The following is an 18785-nucleotide window of genomic DNA, read 5'->3' on the forward strand; positions in this document are numbered from 1 at the left end:
TGCAGAGAGCTTTGTACAGAACTATACAGAATAGTTTTGACTTTATTATGCAGAATACGTGCTCAGAAAATCAATGGGTTGATTTGTCTATAATGTATATTAAGTACCTGTATTAACTGTTCTATTTATGCAAAGTCCTGGTGCTATTTGTTTTTCTACAGTAGTCTCTTTAATTGGAAAATTTATCCTTTTGTTTTTCAGCTCTTGTTTTACCCAGAATAAATGGTTCTCAAAATACTGTGATTCTTAGTTTATCACCCAGACCTCGAAAGAGGTAAGCAATGAAGTATTTATTTTATTTTGCATGTGGTTATTAAACTCCATTACAAATGACCTGCCATCTCTGAAGAAATTAGACGATGGTTGTACTGATCTCGCTGGAGGTGTATGTCATTTTGGTGATTGATATGTGAAATTACCAGCTTTTAATAATGTAAAACCAGTTCAATTGCTTTGCCATCTGTCAGATGAAGTTTTATGGGTGGGAGCAGCAGACTCCGCTTCTGTATGTTGTTATGAGCCCAAAGAACCCCAAAACCCAGCAGTAATAGATATTCACCAAGACAAAGGGTTACTTAAACAAAAGTTTATTTTAATTATCTTTAAACTTGAAAATGGAATCAAACTTTAACTTATTACTATTGGCTTAACTAGCCTAACTTAACCCCCTTCTAATTCTAAGCGCACGTTTATGTAATGTGTGTGTAAGTTGAGAAAAGTTCTTCGGTTCACAGTCCAATTTCACTTCTCATTCCTCCAAGTTCACTGGTTGCAAGCAATTCTTATACTGTGCACAGAATTTAACATTTATAAAGTTCACCAGGCTTTGGTGCTTGAAATGTAAATGGTTACAGCTCAGGAAGGTTCTTCTTGGTTTTTAGAGAGAGATTTGTTGTTCCAGGACATCTACAACTGATGTACTTCCATCAGCCACTTCAGAGACTTGCTGATGAAATTTGCCCCTTCAGGGTTTTCCAGATGATAACCTCTTTCTTTCAGGCCACCACGGAGTTCTTCTTTGTTTCTCTTATTCCATGTGAAACATTAGACAACCAGTCCCCTCCTCTTGCATGAACCACAAGGGCTTTGACCAGGCCATCTTCCAAATGGGGCTTTCCATAAGCTTGCCAGCTTGTCCTGTTCCAGTCCTAGCTTCTCTCTCTCACTCTTCGAGAGAAAGCCTGTTGATTCTCTCTGCTTGCAAAACCCCTCTTAGAACAGCACGTTCTCTTCCAGACAATCTGCAGCTCCAACAAGATCTTTCATCTGTTGCCTTTTGTAAACAACAATCCATGAGTGAAGTCTCTTGAGCACTCTTCAAAGCTCTTTCAAAAGCTGTGGAACCGATATGCCTAGCATTAGCAGGGCTCCAGTATTTCAAATAAGACCTGTTTTAAAGTGTTTGTATATGACCTACTCTAACAAACCTTTCCCAATTTATCTCCCAAAAACATATCTATATACTCTGTCACAACTGCAATTTTCAGAATTCTTTCTTTACCTTGATAACGTAAGCAATTAACTAATACAGCCCTGGTGGTTGAGTTGGCAATGGTTTCCTCCTATGTCCTCTCTCTAATTCAATTACGTTAGGAAAATTTTCTTCACCCAGAACTTTAGGAATCAATTTCTAAAAAAAATTTCACAAGATTTTCACTGCCTTCAGAATCTTCAAGACCAACAATCTTTACATTATTTTGCGCTATGATTTTCCAACAATCAATCTTTTTCCAACAATTCTTTCCTCTGTATTTCCCAAACATTCCCAGGTGTTTCAACCCTTTCAACTCTGTCCATACAAAATATTCACTTCATTTTTAACAATCTGCACATCCAATTCCTCTCTTTGGACTTTTTCTTTAACTTTATTGACTTATACAACATACTCATGTCTTTCTGACACCCTTCGCATCACTTCTAATACTCTGTATATCTACTCTTAAAATCTGATATTGCCCCATCATTGGTAAAGAAAGATTTTTATATTGCACTGACTTTCTTCAAACTCTTCATCTTCATCTGATTCCTCTTGGTTTCCTTTTTCTTCTGTCACTACCTGTCAAAGAAAATGTTTCCCAAGTTGTAGTTCCTCCATTCTGCCAGCGCTAGACATGGCACTATCAAGTCTCTGGTCAGAAGCTTGTCCTTTTCGAGCATGCGTGGTGGTAATCCTTCGAAAATGCACATGGCGTTCTGGTATTCCTCCAGAGAGATCGGAACTGCTCCAGCACCATCTTCCTCGGTTCCCCAGGGAAGTGGTGCTGCTTGGGGATTCAGGAAGGCCATCATCACCTGCGTCATCTGTGGAGGCTTTGGTACCTGAGTCCCAGGCTATACATTCTCCATTCTCTTCATTTTTTTAAATCACTGTTAACTTGGTTTTTTCTGTCCTCTTTCCTCTACCAGCCATGTCCAGCACATTACAGGTAGCTTTCAGGGGTTTTTAATATCTGTAGATTATTTTTAAAATATTTATTTTCAGGCTTTGAAAATTTTTCCCCCAGGAGAATCTTCGTTCCACCTCCTACCCTCAAGCCATCATGCTTTGCAACCCCACCCTGAGTAGGAAATGTTGAAGAAACCGAAAGTTTACAGAGAGACTTGGACAGGTTAGGAGAGTGGGCAAAGAAATGGCAGATGAGATACAAAGTTGAAAAATATATGGGGAGTTGTAAATTTTGGAAGAGGAAATAAACAGGCAGATTATTATTTGGATGGGCAAAAAATTCAAAATTTGGAAGTGCCAAGGGACTTGGGGGTCCTCGTGCAGGATAACTTCAAGGTTAACCACCAGGTTGGATTAGCAGTAAAGAAAGTGAATGCTATGTGGTCATTCATTTCGAGAGAAATAATGTATAAGAATAATGAGGTGTTGACAAGGCTCTATGGGGCACTGGTGAGACCTATTTGGAGAACTGTGTGCAGTTTTGGGCCCCTTATCTTAGAAGGAATGTACTGATGTTGTAGAGAGTACAGAGAAGATTTACCAGGATTATTCCTGGCATGCAAGGGTTAACATACGAGGAACGTTTAGCAGGTCTTGGACAGTATTCATTGGAATATAGAAGAATGGGAGAGGGTCTCATAGAGACATTTTGAATGCTGAAAGGGTTGGAGCGAGTAGATGTGAACAAGATGTTTACCTGGGTGGATGAGCCAAGACAAGCCGGCACAGTCACATTAGGGTTAGAATTAGAAGGTTCCCACTTAAAACAGAGATGAGAAGAAATTTCTTTACCCAGAAGGTCGTGGATTTGTAGAATTCATTCCCACATACAGTTGTGGAGGCCCAATCATTGGGGGAGTTTAAGGGGGAGATTGATAAGTATCTAATTACTCAAGGTACCAATTGATCTGGGGGAAAGGCCAGAATTTGGAACTAGATGTGAGAACAGTTTAGCTTAGGGTGGAGTTGCAGAGCAGACTCAATGGGCTAAATGGCCTACCTTAGTTCCTTTATCTTGTGATCCAAATAAAATTAATGCTGGGTTACTCTGCAAGACAAGAATAACTGCAGAGGTAGAAACAACATTAATATTTCAGGGAGATAACCCTTTTTAAAATGGAAAAGTGAGAAAACTGAAGTGTGTTAAGCAGTAAAGAGGGGAGGACGAGAGAACCAAAGGAATTTCCATGATGGATGGAGGCTAAGATTGGCCAGATGTCGGAGTAATGAAAGCTTATTAATCATAGTTGATCACACTGGGGATGTATAAATAAAGGGAGATGTGCAAAAGCAGTGGAGAATGGGTCATGCTGGAACGGTAAAATGCATATCGCAATTGCTGGTGTCTAATATATATTTGTACCTTTATGTATGTCTGTTTGTTTATCTGTTCTCCATGCAAATCAATATGGAGCACTCTCGAAATGTCCAAGGAGGTTCATTAGGGGTAACACTTGATGCTGAATGTTTTGATCAGCTTCCACTGACTTGCATTATTGTTTACTATAATTATGGCAACACTTGATGTCATGACCACATTGAATTTAACCTTTAAGGTCATATGAAGTTCAAAAGTTCCCAAAAACATTTTTGATCTTGCACCAGGGACAGCTCAATGAGTTAGTGCTGTGTGTCAATGTACATTCAGGTAAACAAGTGGCCGAAGCAACAGCAGGCCTGCCTCAGTGCTCAGGCCTCTAGACAAACAAGGAGCAGGAAACTGAGGAACATCACCAAGCCCGCCTCAATGCTCTTGCCGTCAGGGATTCCAGGATAAGACGACAAGAGTCTGCTGAGAAAGAACAAGCAAGACTCCAACCAATGAGAACAAAAGCCACCAACCAAAGGGCAGCACCATTTACTACAGCCAACCTACTAAATGCTGCATTCAGTTATTCAGTTGACATTGAGTCTTCTTCCATTAATGCAGTTGTAATTGGCTCCACGTCAGAGATATGCTAACATTGTGGAGAAAAGAAGTGGAAAGGTGAAATGCCATTGATATGTTCCAATGGAAAACTTGGCATACTTCTACTGCCGAGCTTCACAGCCATTGAAAATGCTGCTGCCAGCCACCACAGCAGAGTCTAAACATTTCCTAAAGATGATCAGAGCTTAGAACTCAGCCTTTCAAATGACATCTCATGGAGATAACAATTGGGTTTAATTTCCTGGGCAATACTGCATATCCTGCTAGTCATAAATAAAAATGTTGGAAATACTCAGAAGATCAAGTAACGGTGATGGAGAGAAAACCTGAATTAACGTTACAGAGAGGAAATCTTGACCAATGTTGACATAAACCGTAAATGCCAAGTATCTGAAATTATTAAATTCTATATTGAATGCTGAGTGGTGCAGCATATCTGGATGGAAATGAGGTGATAATCTTCAAACTTGTGGACTTTATTGGAGCAATATAGAAAGATGGTGTCGGAGATATTTCACAAAGCAGTTGTCCAGTCCTTGTGGAAACACTACCATGTCATGAACACAGAACGTAACATGTTAAGATTGAAGAGGTGCAAGTGAATTGCTCCTTCACCTTGGAAAACTGTTTGGATCTGTGTATGGTGGGAAGAACCACGCGAATATTTAGAAATGCCCTTTGTTTGTCTCCACTCTTCTTCCTCATTTGCAGCTTCAAGGATACTCTTTCATTTTTACTGTTGTGTTTAAGGTTATTGGCCTGGTGTTAACTTTTTCTTTCCAAGTGATGTTGCCTAACTTCTTGAGTTCCATTCAGCATTTTCTTCATTTCAAGTTAAGATTTTATATGCTGCTCATTCATTTGGTGTTCCATTAAAATACATATTCCTTAGTGACATGAAACAATGACTGTCAATAATAGCAAAGTGGGAACTTGGAGCTATAAAAAAATTTAAATTTCTATGTGTAACTTTTTCCCCAACAAACAAAATACCTAAAATGTTTGTTGGATGTTATTTAAAAATAATTCCATTTATTTTCTTCTCTTAACAGGGTATGTAGACAACTGGACTATAACAACATGACCACACCAGTATGACTGACTGGCTTCATGAAGCAGAAGCTCACAATGTACCCTAATGTGTTTTTTCCACATTATTTGATGGTCTTCATTTTTCATAATGGTCAGAGGAAAAAAAACTATTTCATTCTCTTTCCTTTCTTTGGAAGTGTGATACAGTGCAACTTAAATAGGAGAGATGCAAAACTTATGGGGCAGATAACCAGCCAAACAGCAATTTTTGTCTACTAGTTGATGAATATGAATTATTGCAAAAACTGGACGGAACATTTATAGTATAAAATTACTTACCAACTCATTTTAGTGCTAATTTAGTATGGCCGCATTTTAATATTGCAATTCCTCTTGTATTGGTAGTAGCATTGAAACCAATGTCACCATTTTAGTCATGAGTTTTAATTGGTAAAGTGAATTTTATGCAATAGATTGTTGGACAATATTATTGGCCACATAAGTTGCCTTTCTACTGAATTATCTCAAGACACACATTCATATAATGTGTGAAATGATTGTGTGACTGCTTTATCATAAATTTTTGGATAACCATTCCAGTGTCAAACTCAAGGTGACCCTGAGCAAAAAAATGGAACAAAGTTGCCTCCGTCAGAAACTCTTCACCTTCCTTTCAGGAAAAGTATAGTTTCAGTGTGAAGGGAAACTGCCTAACAATTACTGGTGTTTTATGAACTTCATAAAAGAAAATTTACAACTATATCCTGGTCTCTCCTGTAGAATTGAGTGATTTTTAAAAAAAGTTGTATCCCCATCAAGAAAAATGGTATACGTGACTTGACTGGTAAGCTATCAGGTTAGAAAGATAAATGCAAACATTTGTTTTATGCTAATATTATGGGCATTTTGTCTTGCAAAATAATTTGAATAAATACAATAATCTGTTTGTAATTGCATTGTCTACCAAACAGGGCATATGGTCTTGTGGGTACATACAGAATAATTCTAGTCTTCACAGCAACATATGCCTACTAGTTTTAGACCCTCTTCCTCATGCCCCCACCATGGAAAACGAGCACTAGCTACCTACCTTATATTTGTCTTCCATAATTTCGTATGCCTCTATCATGTTACCTTTAGACCTCCTTTGCTCCATGGAAAACAACCCCAGCCCATCTGATCATTCTTTATTAACACAAGCCCTTGATCCAAGCAACAGCTTCTTGATTTATTTTTGACCTCTTGCTTAATCAGTAACTTCTGATGGCATGGGAAGTAAAACTGCCCATGATGGTCCAACTGCGGCCAAATCCATGTTTTGTTTATCCTAAACATGGCATCTCCACTCTGTACTCCAAGCTTCTACCAATGAAGTCGAGCACACCATATGCATTCGTCACCCCCTTGTCTACCTTTGTTGCAACTTTCAGAAGTGTATTTGTTCCCTATAGAACCCAGGGCCCTGTAATTCATTAAATATATGCTGTTGTAGTTTCATTTTCAAAAATGCATCTCTTTGCACTTGTCAGAGTTATATTTTACGCCTTGCCCACTTCCCCAGTAGATCAATATTTTAACAGTCTCAAACACTGATCCCAGCAGCAGACCGCAGGTCTCTAATACTACCCACTGCCTCTCTGCCCATTTTGTATCCCATTTATAACTCCCCCTGGAACCTGTGTTTCAACGTTCAAAATGAGGCTACTTTGCAGATGATGGCTAAAGTCCTTGTAGATATTGTCTACTAGCATGCCCTCAAATTCATAAGATGTTATTTCCCCCACACAAAGCCTATTATTATGGACCATGAACACCTTTATTTCCAGACCAGAGACAGGACTGAATATGCAACGGCGGAGAGAGGAGCACATACAGCGGGAACTGCTGAAGCAGCATGCTGAGAAAGTGAACAGCTGTTGGGAACGCAAGGGCCACATGCTGGGAGCATTGATAGTTGTCATGAGTGTGAGAGCCCTGCGCTGAAACCGATGGGCTCGTAGAGAGTGCGCCTACTGTTGTCAATCCCTCTGCCAATTAGGAGAGCTGATGATGTATGCTGGGGCAGTTGAAGAGCTCAGTGCACTGAGTTTGAACAGACGACAGTCGGCGGTTAGTCATATGGTCGGTCTGTGTGGGTGCTCAGCAGGCAGGAGGCTGAGTTGCTATGTTCGTGGGTGCCAGCACTGCCATGAGGAACTGTTTGTCAGCATGCTCACTCAGCAGCTTCAGTTAGAAGAAAGGAGACAGCTGTGTGCACTGTTGTCCTGACAGTAGTTTGCGACGCTGACTCCCAGAGTGTGTGTGTGTCCAACCTGTCCTCCAGTCCCCTTGCAAGAGGAGGACTTCGTGTGGCAAGAGTCGCTTGACAACCCTAAAAAGGGCTTTGGAGGTGCTGGACTCGTGTTAGCGACGAGGAGGTCACTGTGTGAAAATTGCCTTGTGAGGTGGTCGTGAAAGTCTTTTGTATTCCCCTGCCAGGTTGTAAGTCTGCAGTGATAACAGTTACCCCTCTCCACATCCAACTGAAAGACCTGTGTCAACTAAACTAAGAAATCAACGCCTGGAGACCAGATTTGGTGAACTGTTCTGTTCAATGACTGACTTGAGGTTTTATTTTGGGCTTGAACTGTTGTGGTCTGGGTTTTTTTTCTACATACACATAATGAATGTCAGTTGTCATGAAGGCTTATTGTTAATAAATTGACAATTGTTAATAAATTTTGAGTTAAACTTAACCCATCTGTTTGTGTGTGTCTCAGTTGCTGCTGGTGGGGCGCAGCATAAATTGGGGGCTCAGGTCTGGATAGTTAACCAAATTTGGGAAGCTTATTTGTGTATGTGCTATAGGAAGAGCACAGAATTTGGAGCTTAGTAATCGATTAAATTTTGATTGATTGGTTGAATTCCTCCAGAAAGCTCATATTGCGAGGCTTGTGTGTGTGGAAAAGTCGGCAATAATGGATGTGAAGAAATTTATAGTCCCCCTCTCTGGAAGAGTTATGGAGGGCTAGAAAGCACAAATTGGTGGTTATTGCCCAAATATCAGAAATTGCTTCAGTAAAGTCACCAATGAAAAAGGTGCAGAATGGGAGAAAGATTGCAAAGCATTACATAGCAGAAGGACAATTTGAAGAAGATGAGTTGAAACATTTTCCCATGAATCAAACCTCTGGGTGTAAATACAATTAGAACTGAAGAGATAGAGAGGGGGGTGGGGGGGGTTGGGGGGTGGCTTGGGAGGAGGGGGGGGGAGAAAAAGTCACTGTAAATGTGTGAAAAAGAAAAAGTGTATATCATGGCTATTGTGATTTATGGTGTGAAAAATAAAAAATTTAAAAAAAAACTGAAGAGATTGGGTATGCAAATTGGACTTAAGAAATTAGAAATAGAAACAGGAGTAACTGAGAAACAAAAGAAATTAAAAATGGAAGTAGAGGAAAGACCTAGGCCATATGAGTTAGAAAAGCTTAGAATGGAGAAGGAAAGCCACAAGAACTACCTCCAGGTCTTGGTGGAAGGTTTATAGTATTATGGACTATGACTGTTTGGACAATAGATTGTGACTTTATGAAAATGGATTTCTCTGCAGCCTCCTGTGTAACAAAACTGCTAACTGGCCCCAGTCATGCTGCTCTGATTAGGCCTTTTTAACTGCAGCGACTGACCAGCAGGAAGAAACCAAAGAAAGGAAGATGAGAGAGTTCACCAGTCTAGCCTAGAAGGAAACTCGGTGATACAGTTCTCCCTGGGTTGAGAATGGTTCTGGCAGAATGAACTTGAATGACAAAGAAAGTCATTTAATATCTTCTGATTAAAGGGCCGTTTGGAAAAAGCTGTGTAGGACTTGTAAGTCTGAGGCATTCAAATTTTCATGTACTTTTCATTACTCAGTTGTAGAATTGAACTTTGGGCTTTGAACATTAAGAAGTAACTCTGAGGATTTTTTTGTTTGTTTTGACTGACTTACCTGACAGGACTGTACCATTTTGGGATTTTTCTTTTGTATTTTGGGCACAATATAGTTTGAGGGTTTTTTTGCGTGCGCACACACACTGTTTGAAAATATATGTAATCTGTTCTATAGTGAGTTCATTTGGGGGAAGACAGTATTATTAATTGTTGTTAATAAATATAGTTAAATTCAACCTATTGAAGTGTTTTCCTTTGCTGCTGGTCTGGGGCATACAAAAGCTAGCAGAGAAATTTGGCTAGTTCCACCATTTGTTGAAGCTAGAATCGGCAGGTATTTCCAGCATTTTGAAACAGTAGCTGTGAACTTGAAGTGACCAAAAAGTCAGTGGTCCCTTATGCTGCAGAGTGTGATTAGGGGAGAAACTCAACAGGCTTATTCTGCCCTTACTATTGCTCAAGCTGCGATTCATGTGGAAAAAGAGACCATTGTTAAGACCTATGAACTAGTCCCAGAGGCCTACCGACAGAAATTCAGGAACTTAAGGAAATCCCCTACCCAATTTTTGCATATGAGAAGGTTGTGTGCTTTTACTTCCGAGAACATAGATAATGATTATGATTGGTTGAGGGAATTAATAATAATTGAAGAGATGTGTCCCTGATGACATCAAATCCTATTTGAACGAAATAAGAGACAACGACTTGGCAGCTTAGGTGGATATCAAGCAAAGGTCAGAGGGATAATCTGAGTAAGGTACCAAGTAAACCTGAGAGTAGACTAAGTAAACTAAACCCAAAGATGAAGGGAGGGTGATGAGAGAAAAGCCTTTGGGTCCTCTTCATTACTATTGAGAAAAAGTCTGGTTATGTGATCACCAGATGCCCAGTGTTGAAGAGAAAGAAGGAAAGGGAGGTCGCCCCAAATATTTGCATTGAGTGAAAGGAGATTTTGTAAAAAGTTTGCAGATATTGCACTCCTTCTCACGAAATTGGTGAGGAAAGGTGAAAAATTCATTTGGACGAAGAATTGCCAAGATTCATTCATAAAAATTAAAAGTCATTTTATGCCACCAACCTGTATTTAAGTCCCCAGACTTAGAGAGACCTTTTTCTCTAGCTGTGGACACCAACAATGAGAGGTGGGGGGGGGGGGGGGGGGGCGTGCTGCTTATGAACATCAAAAGACCTATTCTACAATTCAGAAAGAGTTGTTGGCTCTACAACATTTTGATGTCTATTTTTGTACAGCACAATGACCAATTGTATTTTCAGATCACAATCCATTTTTTTTTACGTTAAATGAAGAATAAGAATAGATGGTTATTGGAAATGAAATTTGATTTTGCAGGAATATTACTTTATGATAACATATTAAGGGGAAAGATAATGTGATGCTGATTGTCTGTCTTGTTAAGTTTTGTAAATGAGGAAATTATTGTTTATAATGGAAATCGTATTTGTCTTGTATTATAGTTTTGTACTTTAGCCAACTCTTAAAATGTTCTTGCAGACCAAAATTTTATTTGGTGGGAGGTGTTTCTTTATTTTCAGACCAGGGACAAGACTGAATAAGCATCGGGAGAGAGAGAAGTACGGATTGTGGGAAGCGCTGAAGCAGCATGCTGAGAAAACGAACAGCTGCTTGGAATGTGAGAACCGTGCGCTGGGAGAATTGACAGCTGTCAGGAGCACAGTAACCCCATGCTGAAGCAGGTGGGCTCGTGGAGAGCGCGTCTACTGTTGTCAACCCCTCTCTGCCAATTAGGAGAGCTGAAGGCACACGCTGGGTCAGTTGAAGAGCCCAGTGCGCTGAGTTTGAACAGTTAGATGGCAGTTAGGCAGATGGTCTGTGTGTGAGTGTTCACCCGACAGCTTCAGCAGGCAGGAGGCTGAGTTGCTTCGTTCACGGGTGCCAGCACTGCTGTGAGGAACTGTTTGTCAGCATGCTCGCCCAGCAGCTTCAGTTGGAAGGAGACAGAGCTGCTTTGTCCGCAGGTGTCAGCACTGTTGTCCTGACAGCAGTTTGCAACACTGACTCCCAGAATGTTTGTGTGTGGCAGAAGTCACTTGACAACCCAAGACTGGGTTTTCGAGCAGAAGACTCATGACAGAAGGTCATTTGTGTACCCTAAAAAGGGCTTTGGAGGTGCGGGCCTCATGTTAGCGACTAGGAGGTCACTGTGTGAAAATGCCCTTTTGAAAAAATTAAAGGTGGTCGTTACCACATTAGAAACGCAGGAAAATCTTTTGTATTCCCCTGCCAGGTTATAAGTCTGCAGTGATAACAGTTACCTCTCTCCACATCCAACTGAAAGACCTGTGTCAACTAAACTAAGAAATCAACACCTGGAGACCAGATTCTGTGAACTGTTCTTTTCAGTGACTGACGAGGTTTGGTTTTGGGAGTTTTATTTTGGGCTACACATGATGAATATCTGTTGGTAGTGTATAGTTGCTATAAAGACATGTTCAGGTGTTAAGTTTATTGAGGTAATTCTATCAATTGTTAATAAATTTTGAGTTAAACTTAACCCATTTGTTTATGCGTCTCTCAGTTGCTGCTGGTGAGGTGTAACACTTGCAAGTCCTTGCCTTTCCAAATGCAATTAAATCTCGTTCCTCACAATCACTTCCAATAACATCCTCAGCACTGATGCAAGGCTCATCAGCATGTGGTTGTTTGGCTTATCTCTGCTGTCTTTCTTAAGTTAAGTTGCCACATTAGCTCTCTTCCAGTAACTCAACTGTGACAAATGAAGATGCAAAAATCTCTGCCAAAATCTCAGCAGTCCTGGCTTCCTATAATAACCTAAGGTGCCTGTGATCAAGCCCTGAGGACTGTGTGTGTTTCAAGATCTTCAGTATTTTTTTTTTTTTAAAACCTTCATATCCTCCAGGATATCTTGTTCTCTCATGGACTTGTGCGTTTCCATTTCCCAATGGCAAAAACAAATGAGAAGTATTAATTTAAGATCATACCCATTTACTGTGGCTCCATGCATAGAATACTACGTTGATCCTCCTGGGGACCTTCTCTTTCTCTCGCTGCCCATTTAACCTTTACGTATTTGGAATATTTTCAGATTCTACTTTATCTTGTCTGCAAGAGTTACTTCTCTGCAAAAGATATCCCGTGGCTTCCTTTTGTCCTCATTTCCTCAAGTGCACTCTAGTTTCCCTTGTCCTCAAGGTCTCATAGTCCCACAAGTGCATTCCAGTTTCCCTTGTCCTCAAGGGCTCACGGTCCCAGCACCAAGACCTGATGTGTATAAAAAGAATTGGTGGCACTGGTGTAACAGCAGTGCTCCCCCTGGTGTGGACCCGGGAGAATAGAGACACAACGCTGCACTGAAGGGTTCCAACTGCTCGATTATAATGCCAATGCTCTGTACAGACTTTAAATGGCCTGTTGGAGGAGCCCACGGTGTTTTCAAACAAAAATCCTGCAACCACAGGTCTGTGCCCAAGACAGTGATACCTGTGCTTGACAGTGGCCACGAGGGTTTGCAGACTCTGGGGGAGCAGCAGACTGATGTAGGGCACCAGAAACAAGAACACACACCATTGAGATAGTAGAGGAGATGGTCCTATTGGAAAGTGACCAGTGAGGAACTTGGCAGCTGAGGGACCCCCAACACATTCTGTGGGATGCTGGAGACTAGTTCATGAGGACCAGGTATCGAATCAATGATTGAAGAGGGTGCTGAGGGCAAGAAGGCCTCCCGAAGGGCCTCAGGTGCTGAAGGCTTCCTGATCATGTTGGAGATTTGGATCTGGGCAAGGGTTGCCGATGAATCGAACAGGAGACTCTGGCTGTAAGAGCACTGGAGGTGAATCCATGAACACTTGGTGTCTCTAGGAGACCCTTCCTTCTATTTCTCTCATACTGGAAGATGTGCCAGACAACATCACTGGTGAATCTTTAACTGCCTTATGGCAGGCAATTTCATGTAATATTGTGTTCTTTACCATTACATGACAATAAAGGAATCCTCAATCTTGTATGCCATCTTTTTTCCTGATTGGACCCTCAATATCTCTTATAAAATCATGAAGTAGGTGCAAGAGTGATTGAGGTAGTCATTGAGACCTGTTACTGTCGCCCTTTTTGGTACCAGGATGATGGCCTGCTGCAATGATGTGTTGAAGACCTCCATGAGCACTTCAGTCAGTTGGTCTGCACAGTTCTTCAGTACCCTATAGGGTATGTTGTCTGGTCCTGCTGCTTTATGTGGGTTCACCCTGGATAGGAATCACCTCACCAGCCATACTATGCAAGCAACTATTCCTAAGGAAGAGATGGAGCTTCCTTTGCCATCAGCCTGAGATTACAGAGGTGTGGTAGAAAGTGTGCTGAGCAGCTGCATCACGGTCTGGTATAGGAGCACCAATACCCCTGAGCGTAAAGCCCTTCAAAAGGTAGTGGATGCAGCCCAAGACATCACAAGCAAAACCTTCCCTACTATTGAGCACATCTACAGGGAACACTGTCGTCAGAGCAGTAGCAATCATCAAAGACCCACACCACCCAGCACACGCTCTGTTCTCACTGCTGCCATCAAGAAAGAGGTATAGGTGGCACAAGACTCGCACCACCAGGTTCAGGAACAGCTGCTATCCTCTACCATTAGACTCCTCAACATCAAACTCAATCAGGAATCTCAGGATTGTATGTGATGTCATGTATGTACAGCGCTTGACGTCCTGCTTTGCGGAAACTGCCAAAATGTTTGGCCTGGAAGTCAGCCTGAAGAAAACTGAGGTCCTCCATCAGCCAGCTCCCCACCATGACTACCAGCCCCCCCACATCTCCATCGGGCACACAAAACTCAAAACGGTCAACCAGTTTACCTATCTCGGCTGCACCATTTCATCAGATGCAAGGATCGACAATGAGATAGACAACAGACTCGCCAAGGCAAATAGCGCCTTTGGAAGACTACACAAAAGAGTCTGGAAAAACAACCAACTGAAAAACCTCACAAAGATAAGCGTATACAGAGCCGTTGTCATACCCACACTCCTGTTCGGCTCCGAATCATGGGTCCTCTACCGGCACCACCTACGGCTCCTAGAACGCTTCCACCAGCGTTGTCTCCGCTCCATCCTCAACATCCATTGGAGCGCTCACACCCCTAACGTCGAGGTACTCGAGATGGCAGAGGTCGACAGCATAGAGTCCACGCTGCTGAAGATCCAGCTGCGCTGGATGGGTCACGTCTCCAGAATGGAGGACCATCGCCTTCCCAAGATCGTATTATATGGCGAGCTCTCCACTGGCCACCGTGACAGAGGTGCACCAAAGAAAAGGTACAAGGACTGCCTAAAGAAATCTCTTGGTGCCTGCCACATTGACCACCGCCAATGGGCTGATAACGCCTCAAACCGTGCATCTTGGCGCCTCACAGTTTGGCGGGCAGCAGCCTCCTTTGAAGAAGACCGCAGAGCCCACCTCACTGACAAAAGGCAAAGGAGGAAAAACCCAACCCCAACCAACCAATTTTCCCTTGCAACCGCTGCAATCGTGTCTGCCTGTCCCGCATCGGACTGGTCAGCCACAAACGAGCCTGCAGCTGACGTGGACTTTTTACCCCCTCCATAAATCTTCGTCCGCGAAGCCAAGCCAAAGAAAGAAAGAACTATGACAATAAATCTGAAATCTGGCTTGCTTCCTTCAAAAGGTTAAAACGGTTCAATAACTTGCATCCGATCCTCCAGTTTGAAAGTCCAGGTTGTATTTCTTATTTTCTCTTGCGTTTCCTCATTGTAGAAATTATGAATTCTCCAGTATTTCAAATAAGATCTGTTTTAAAGTGTTTGTATATAACCTACTCTAACTTTTCCCAATTTATCTCCCAAAAATATTGTAGAGCTCGTCGAAAGAACCAAAGACTTGTTGATCCAAACCAAGGCTTTTATTAGCAAAAGACCGGAGCTCTTCACAGGTGGCCGACCAGTCCGGAATGATCCGACCTGGCTAGGGACACAACCCTTTAAGGCCCAAACAATAGGTGTGGCTTAGCTCTCAGCCAATCGCTGTAAGCACAGTCTAGATACAGTAACTATATACACTATGTACATTGGTGATAGATCTGTACTATCACATTCACCCCTTCTTGGAGAATTGACCCTGGAAAAAAAAACAAAAACGAGGGAGAGAATGAAAAGGAAGGGGTAGGTCAAGGACTGTAGCGATCAGGGGGTCTGACCATCCGGCGTGACCGCCGTGGTGCCGGGATTGGGGTCGCTGGAGTGGTGTCGCCAGCGGGCTCATCGGGTGCGACTGCTCCGTCGCTCAATTCTCCAGTCGTTTTGTCGGCAGGGTGGCCCGAGTCATTGGGGTGCTGTTGGTCCTTCTGTTGCGGCACGGGGCCTGGAGCATAAGGAGTTGGGGGGTTTGCTGGGTCTACCGCGTCCTGAGCTAGGTCCCGCACCGAAACAGTGTCCTCCCGCCCGTCTGGGAACTCCACGTATGCGTAATGTGGGTTCGCGTGGAGTAGAGTCACTCGGTCGACCAAGGGGTCGTTCTTTGAGTGCCGGACGTGGCGTCGCAAAAGGACAGGGCCAGGGACGGTGAGCCATGCCGGTACAGTGGTTCCCGATTCGGATTTCCTCGGGAAAAGGAACATCCTTTCGTGGGGGGTGGCATTTGTTGCAGTACATAGGAGGGAGCGGATGGAGTGTAAGGCACTAGTGAGAACCTCCTGCCAGTGAGAGGTGGGGAGACCTTTAGACCGGAGAGCCAGTGTAACCGCTCTCCATATGGTGGCATTCTCCCTCTCGACCTGGCCATTACCGCGTGGGTTATAGCTCGTGGTCCTGCTTGAAGCAATACCACACTCCAGAAGGTACTGTTGCAGCTCTGCACTCATGAATGAGGACCCCCTATCACTGTGGATGGAATTGGGGTACCCGAAGATGGTGAAAATACTGTGAAGGGCCTGTATCACTGAGGTGGCAGTGGTGTCTGGGCAGGCCACAGCGAATGGGAAGCGGGAGTATTCGTCGATGGCCGTAAGGATGTAGGTATTACGGTTGGTCGACGGTAGGGGTCCCTTAAAGTCTACGCTAAGACGCTCGAAGGGGCGGGTGGCTTTGATGACGTGGGAGTTACCCGGACGGAAGAAGTGGGGCTTGCATTCGGCGCACACCGAACAGGCTCGGGTCATGGAGCGGATCTCCTCAACTGTGTAGGGTAAGTTGCGCGCCTTGACAAAGTGAGCAAACCTAGTGACCCCTGGATGACAGAGCGCCTCATGGAGTTTCCGTAGTCTGTCCATCTGTATGCTGGCGCACGTCCCCCTGGAGAGCGCGTCAGGCGGGTCGTTGAGCTTACCAGGCCGGTACAGGATGTCATAGTTAAAGGTGGAGAGTTCGATTCTCCATCTGGCGATTTTGTCGTTTTTTATCTTACCACGCTGGGTGTTGCTGAACATGAAGGAGACCGCGCGTTGATCAGTCAACAGTGTAAAGCGCCTCCCAGCGAGGTAATGTCTCCAACGACGTACCGCTTCAACTATGGCCTGGGCCTCCTTCTCGATCGAGGAGTGTCTACTCTCCGGACCATGGAGGGTTCTGGAGAAGAAGGCTACAGGCCGACCGGCCTGGTTCAAGGTGGCTGCCAGGGCGAAGTCGGATGCATCGCTCTCGACTTGAAACGGGACAGACTCATCGATCACGTGCAGCGTCGCAGCAGCGATGTCAGATTTGATTCGATCGAAAGCCGCTGTGGCTTCGGTCGAGAGGGGAAAAGAGGTGGTCTTGATAAGAGGACGTGCCTTGTCGGCATAGTTTGGAACCCATTGGGCGTAATACGAGAAAAGGCCCAGGCAGCGTTTGAGAGCTTTCTGGGTATGTGGGGGGGTAAGTCCATTAAGGGACGCATGCGGTCAGGATCTGGCATGACTATCCCGTTTTCCACCACACAACCTAGAATAGCGAGTCGTGTGGTCCGGAAAACACACTTGTCCAAATTGTAAGTCAGGTTTAGCTGACGGGCAGTTTGAAGAAATTTGTCTAGGTTGGCGTCATGGTCCTGCATGTCGTGGCCGCAGATGGTGATATTGTCCAGATACGGGAAGGTAGCGGTTAGCCCGTTCTGGTCCACCATCCTGTCCATTTCCCGCTGGAAGACCGCGACACCATTTGTGACCCCGAATGGTACCCTGAGAAATTGATATAGCCGCCCATTCGCTTCAAAGGCCGTGAATGGTCGGTCCTCGCAGCGGATCGGGAGCTGGTGGTAGGCCGAACGTAGGTCAATAGTGGAGAAAATGCGGTACTGGGCGATCTGGTTCACCACATCCGTGATGCGTGGCAGGGGGTACGCATCCAGGAGTGTGAAGCGGTTAATGGTCTGGCTATAGTCGACCACCATCCGTAGTTTTTCCCCATTCTTGACAACCACCACCTGGGCTCTCCAGGGGCTTGAACTGGGTTCGATGATGCCCTCATCCAGCAATCTACGCACCTCACTCCTAATGAATTGCCTGTTTTCGTAACTATATTGCCGACTTTTGGTGGCCACAGGCTTCCAGCCAGGGGTGAGGTTTGCGAAGAGTGCTGGCGGGGCAATCCGGAGTGTGGAAAGGCCGCAGGATTGGCCCCGGGGCACGGGGGCGGGTTGCTCGGGTGCTTCGGGAGTAGGGCGATGGCAGACCGAGAGGGGGGCGTGGGGTCCCCCAAAGTGTAGGGACACCGTTTGGAACTGACACTGGAAGTCTAATCCCAGCAACACTGGGGCGCACAATTGGGGAAGGACGAATAATTTAAAGTGGGTGACCGTCACGCCCTGTACTTCCAGCGTGGCGATGCAATACCCCTTTATCCCAGTCGAGTGCGACCTCGTCGCTAATGAGATCCTCTGGGTAGTGGGGATAATGTCAAGTCCCCAACGGAGGGCCAGATCTGGCTGGATAAAACTGTCAGTTGACCCAGAGTCAAATAAGCAATTGGTGTAGTGTCCATGCACTTTAATCAGTTCCATTGCTCTGGTGAGGGGATGAGAGCATTGCTGGTTTAATGTTATTGAAGCAGTTGACAGGCGAGTTTTGCGCGATGACGTCACGCAACGGGATGACGTCACGCAACGGGATGACGTAGTCAACGCTCGAGGAGCAGGTTGGAGAACCTCCCGGAAGTGCTGTTGTGGCGGGTGAATGGTAAGTAGTGGGGTTTGTAGTTGCTCGCGATCGGCGGTCGGGCCCTGGCGGTCGTCAGCGATGGACGCTAGGGTGAGCACCTGGTTGGCCGCGGGGGTGGCTGCGGCGGCGGTAGCGTCGGCCCCGGGGGTGTCTGTGGCGGCGGCAGCAGCGGCGGTAGCGTCGGCCCCGGGGGTGTCCGTGGCGGCGGCAGCAGCGGCTGTAGCGTCGGCCCCGGAGGTGTCCGTGGCGGCGGCAGCAGCGGCGGTAGCGTCGGCCCCGGGGGTGTCCGTGGCGGCGGCGGCAGCAGCGGCGGTAGCGTCGG

The 18785-nt window shown here is 44.6% G+C and overlaps 1 protein-coding gene across 12 annotated transcripts in view; it reads left to right on the forward strand.

Moving 5' to 3' along the window:
• The window catches only part of LOC138738419 (uncharacterized), a 44901-nt gene extending 36758 nt beyond the window's left edge, over positions 1 to 8143 (forward strand). For 8 of the 12 annotated variants that reach the window (XM_069888578.1, XM_069888576.1, XM_069888579.1 and 5 more), the window contains 2 exons: positions 202 to 274; positions 5429 to 6354. In XM_069888578.1, the coding sequence (XP_069744679.1) occupies positions 202 to 274; positions 5429 to 5474 (119 nt within the window). In that variant the 3' untranslated portion in view covers positions 5475 to 6354. Of the gene's footprint in view, positions 1 to 201; positions 275 to 5428; positions 6355 to 7234 lie in introns of those variants that run through there. The other 4 variants (XR_011341537.1, XR_011341538.1, XR_011341539.1 and 1 more) reach the window with 4 other exon arrangements.
• Positions 8144 to 18785: the final 10642 nt, after the last annotated feature.

The sequence above is a fragment of the Narcine bancroftii genome, chromosome 7 (genome assembly GCF_036971445.1).
Source record: "Narcine bancroftii isolate sNarBan1 chromosome 7, sNarBan1.hap1, whole genome shotgun sequence".
NCBI classification, from domain to species: Eukaryota; Metazoa; Chordata; class Chondrichthyes; order Torpediniformes; family Narcinidae; genus Narcine; species Narcine bancroftii.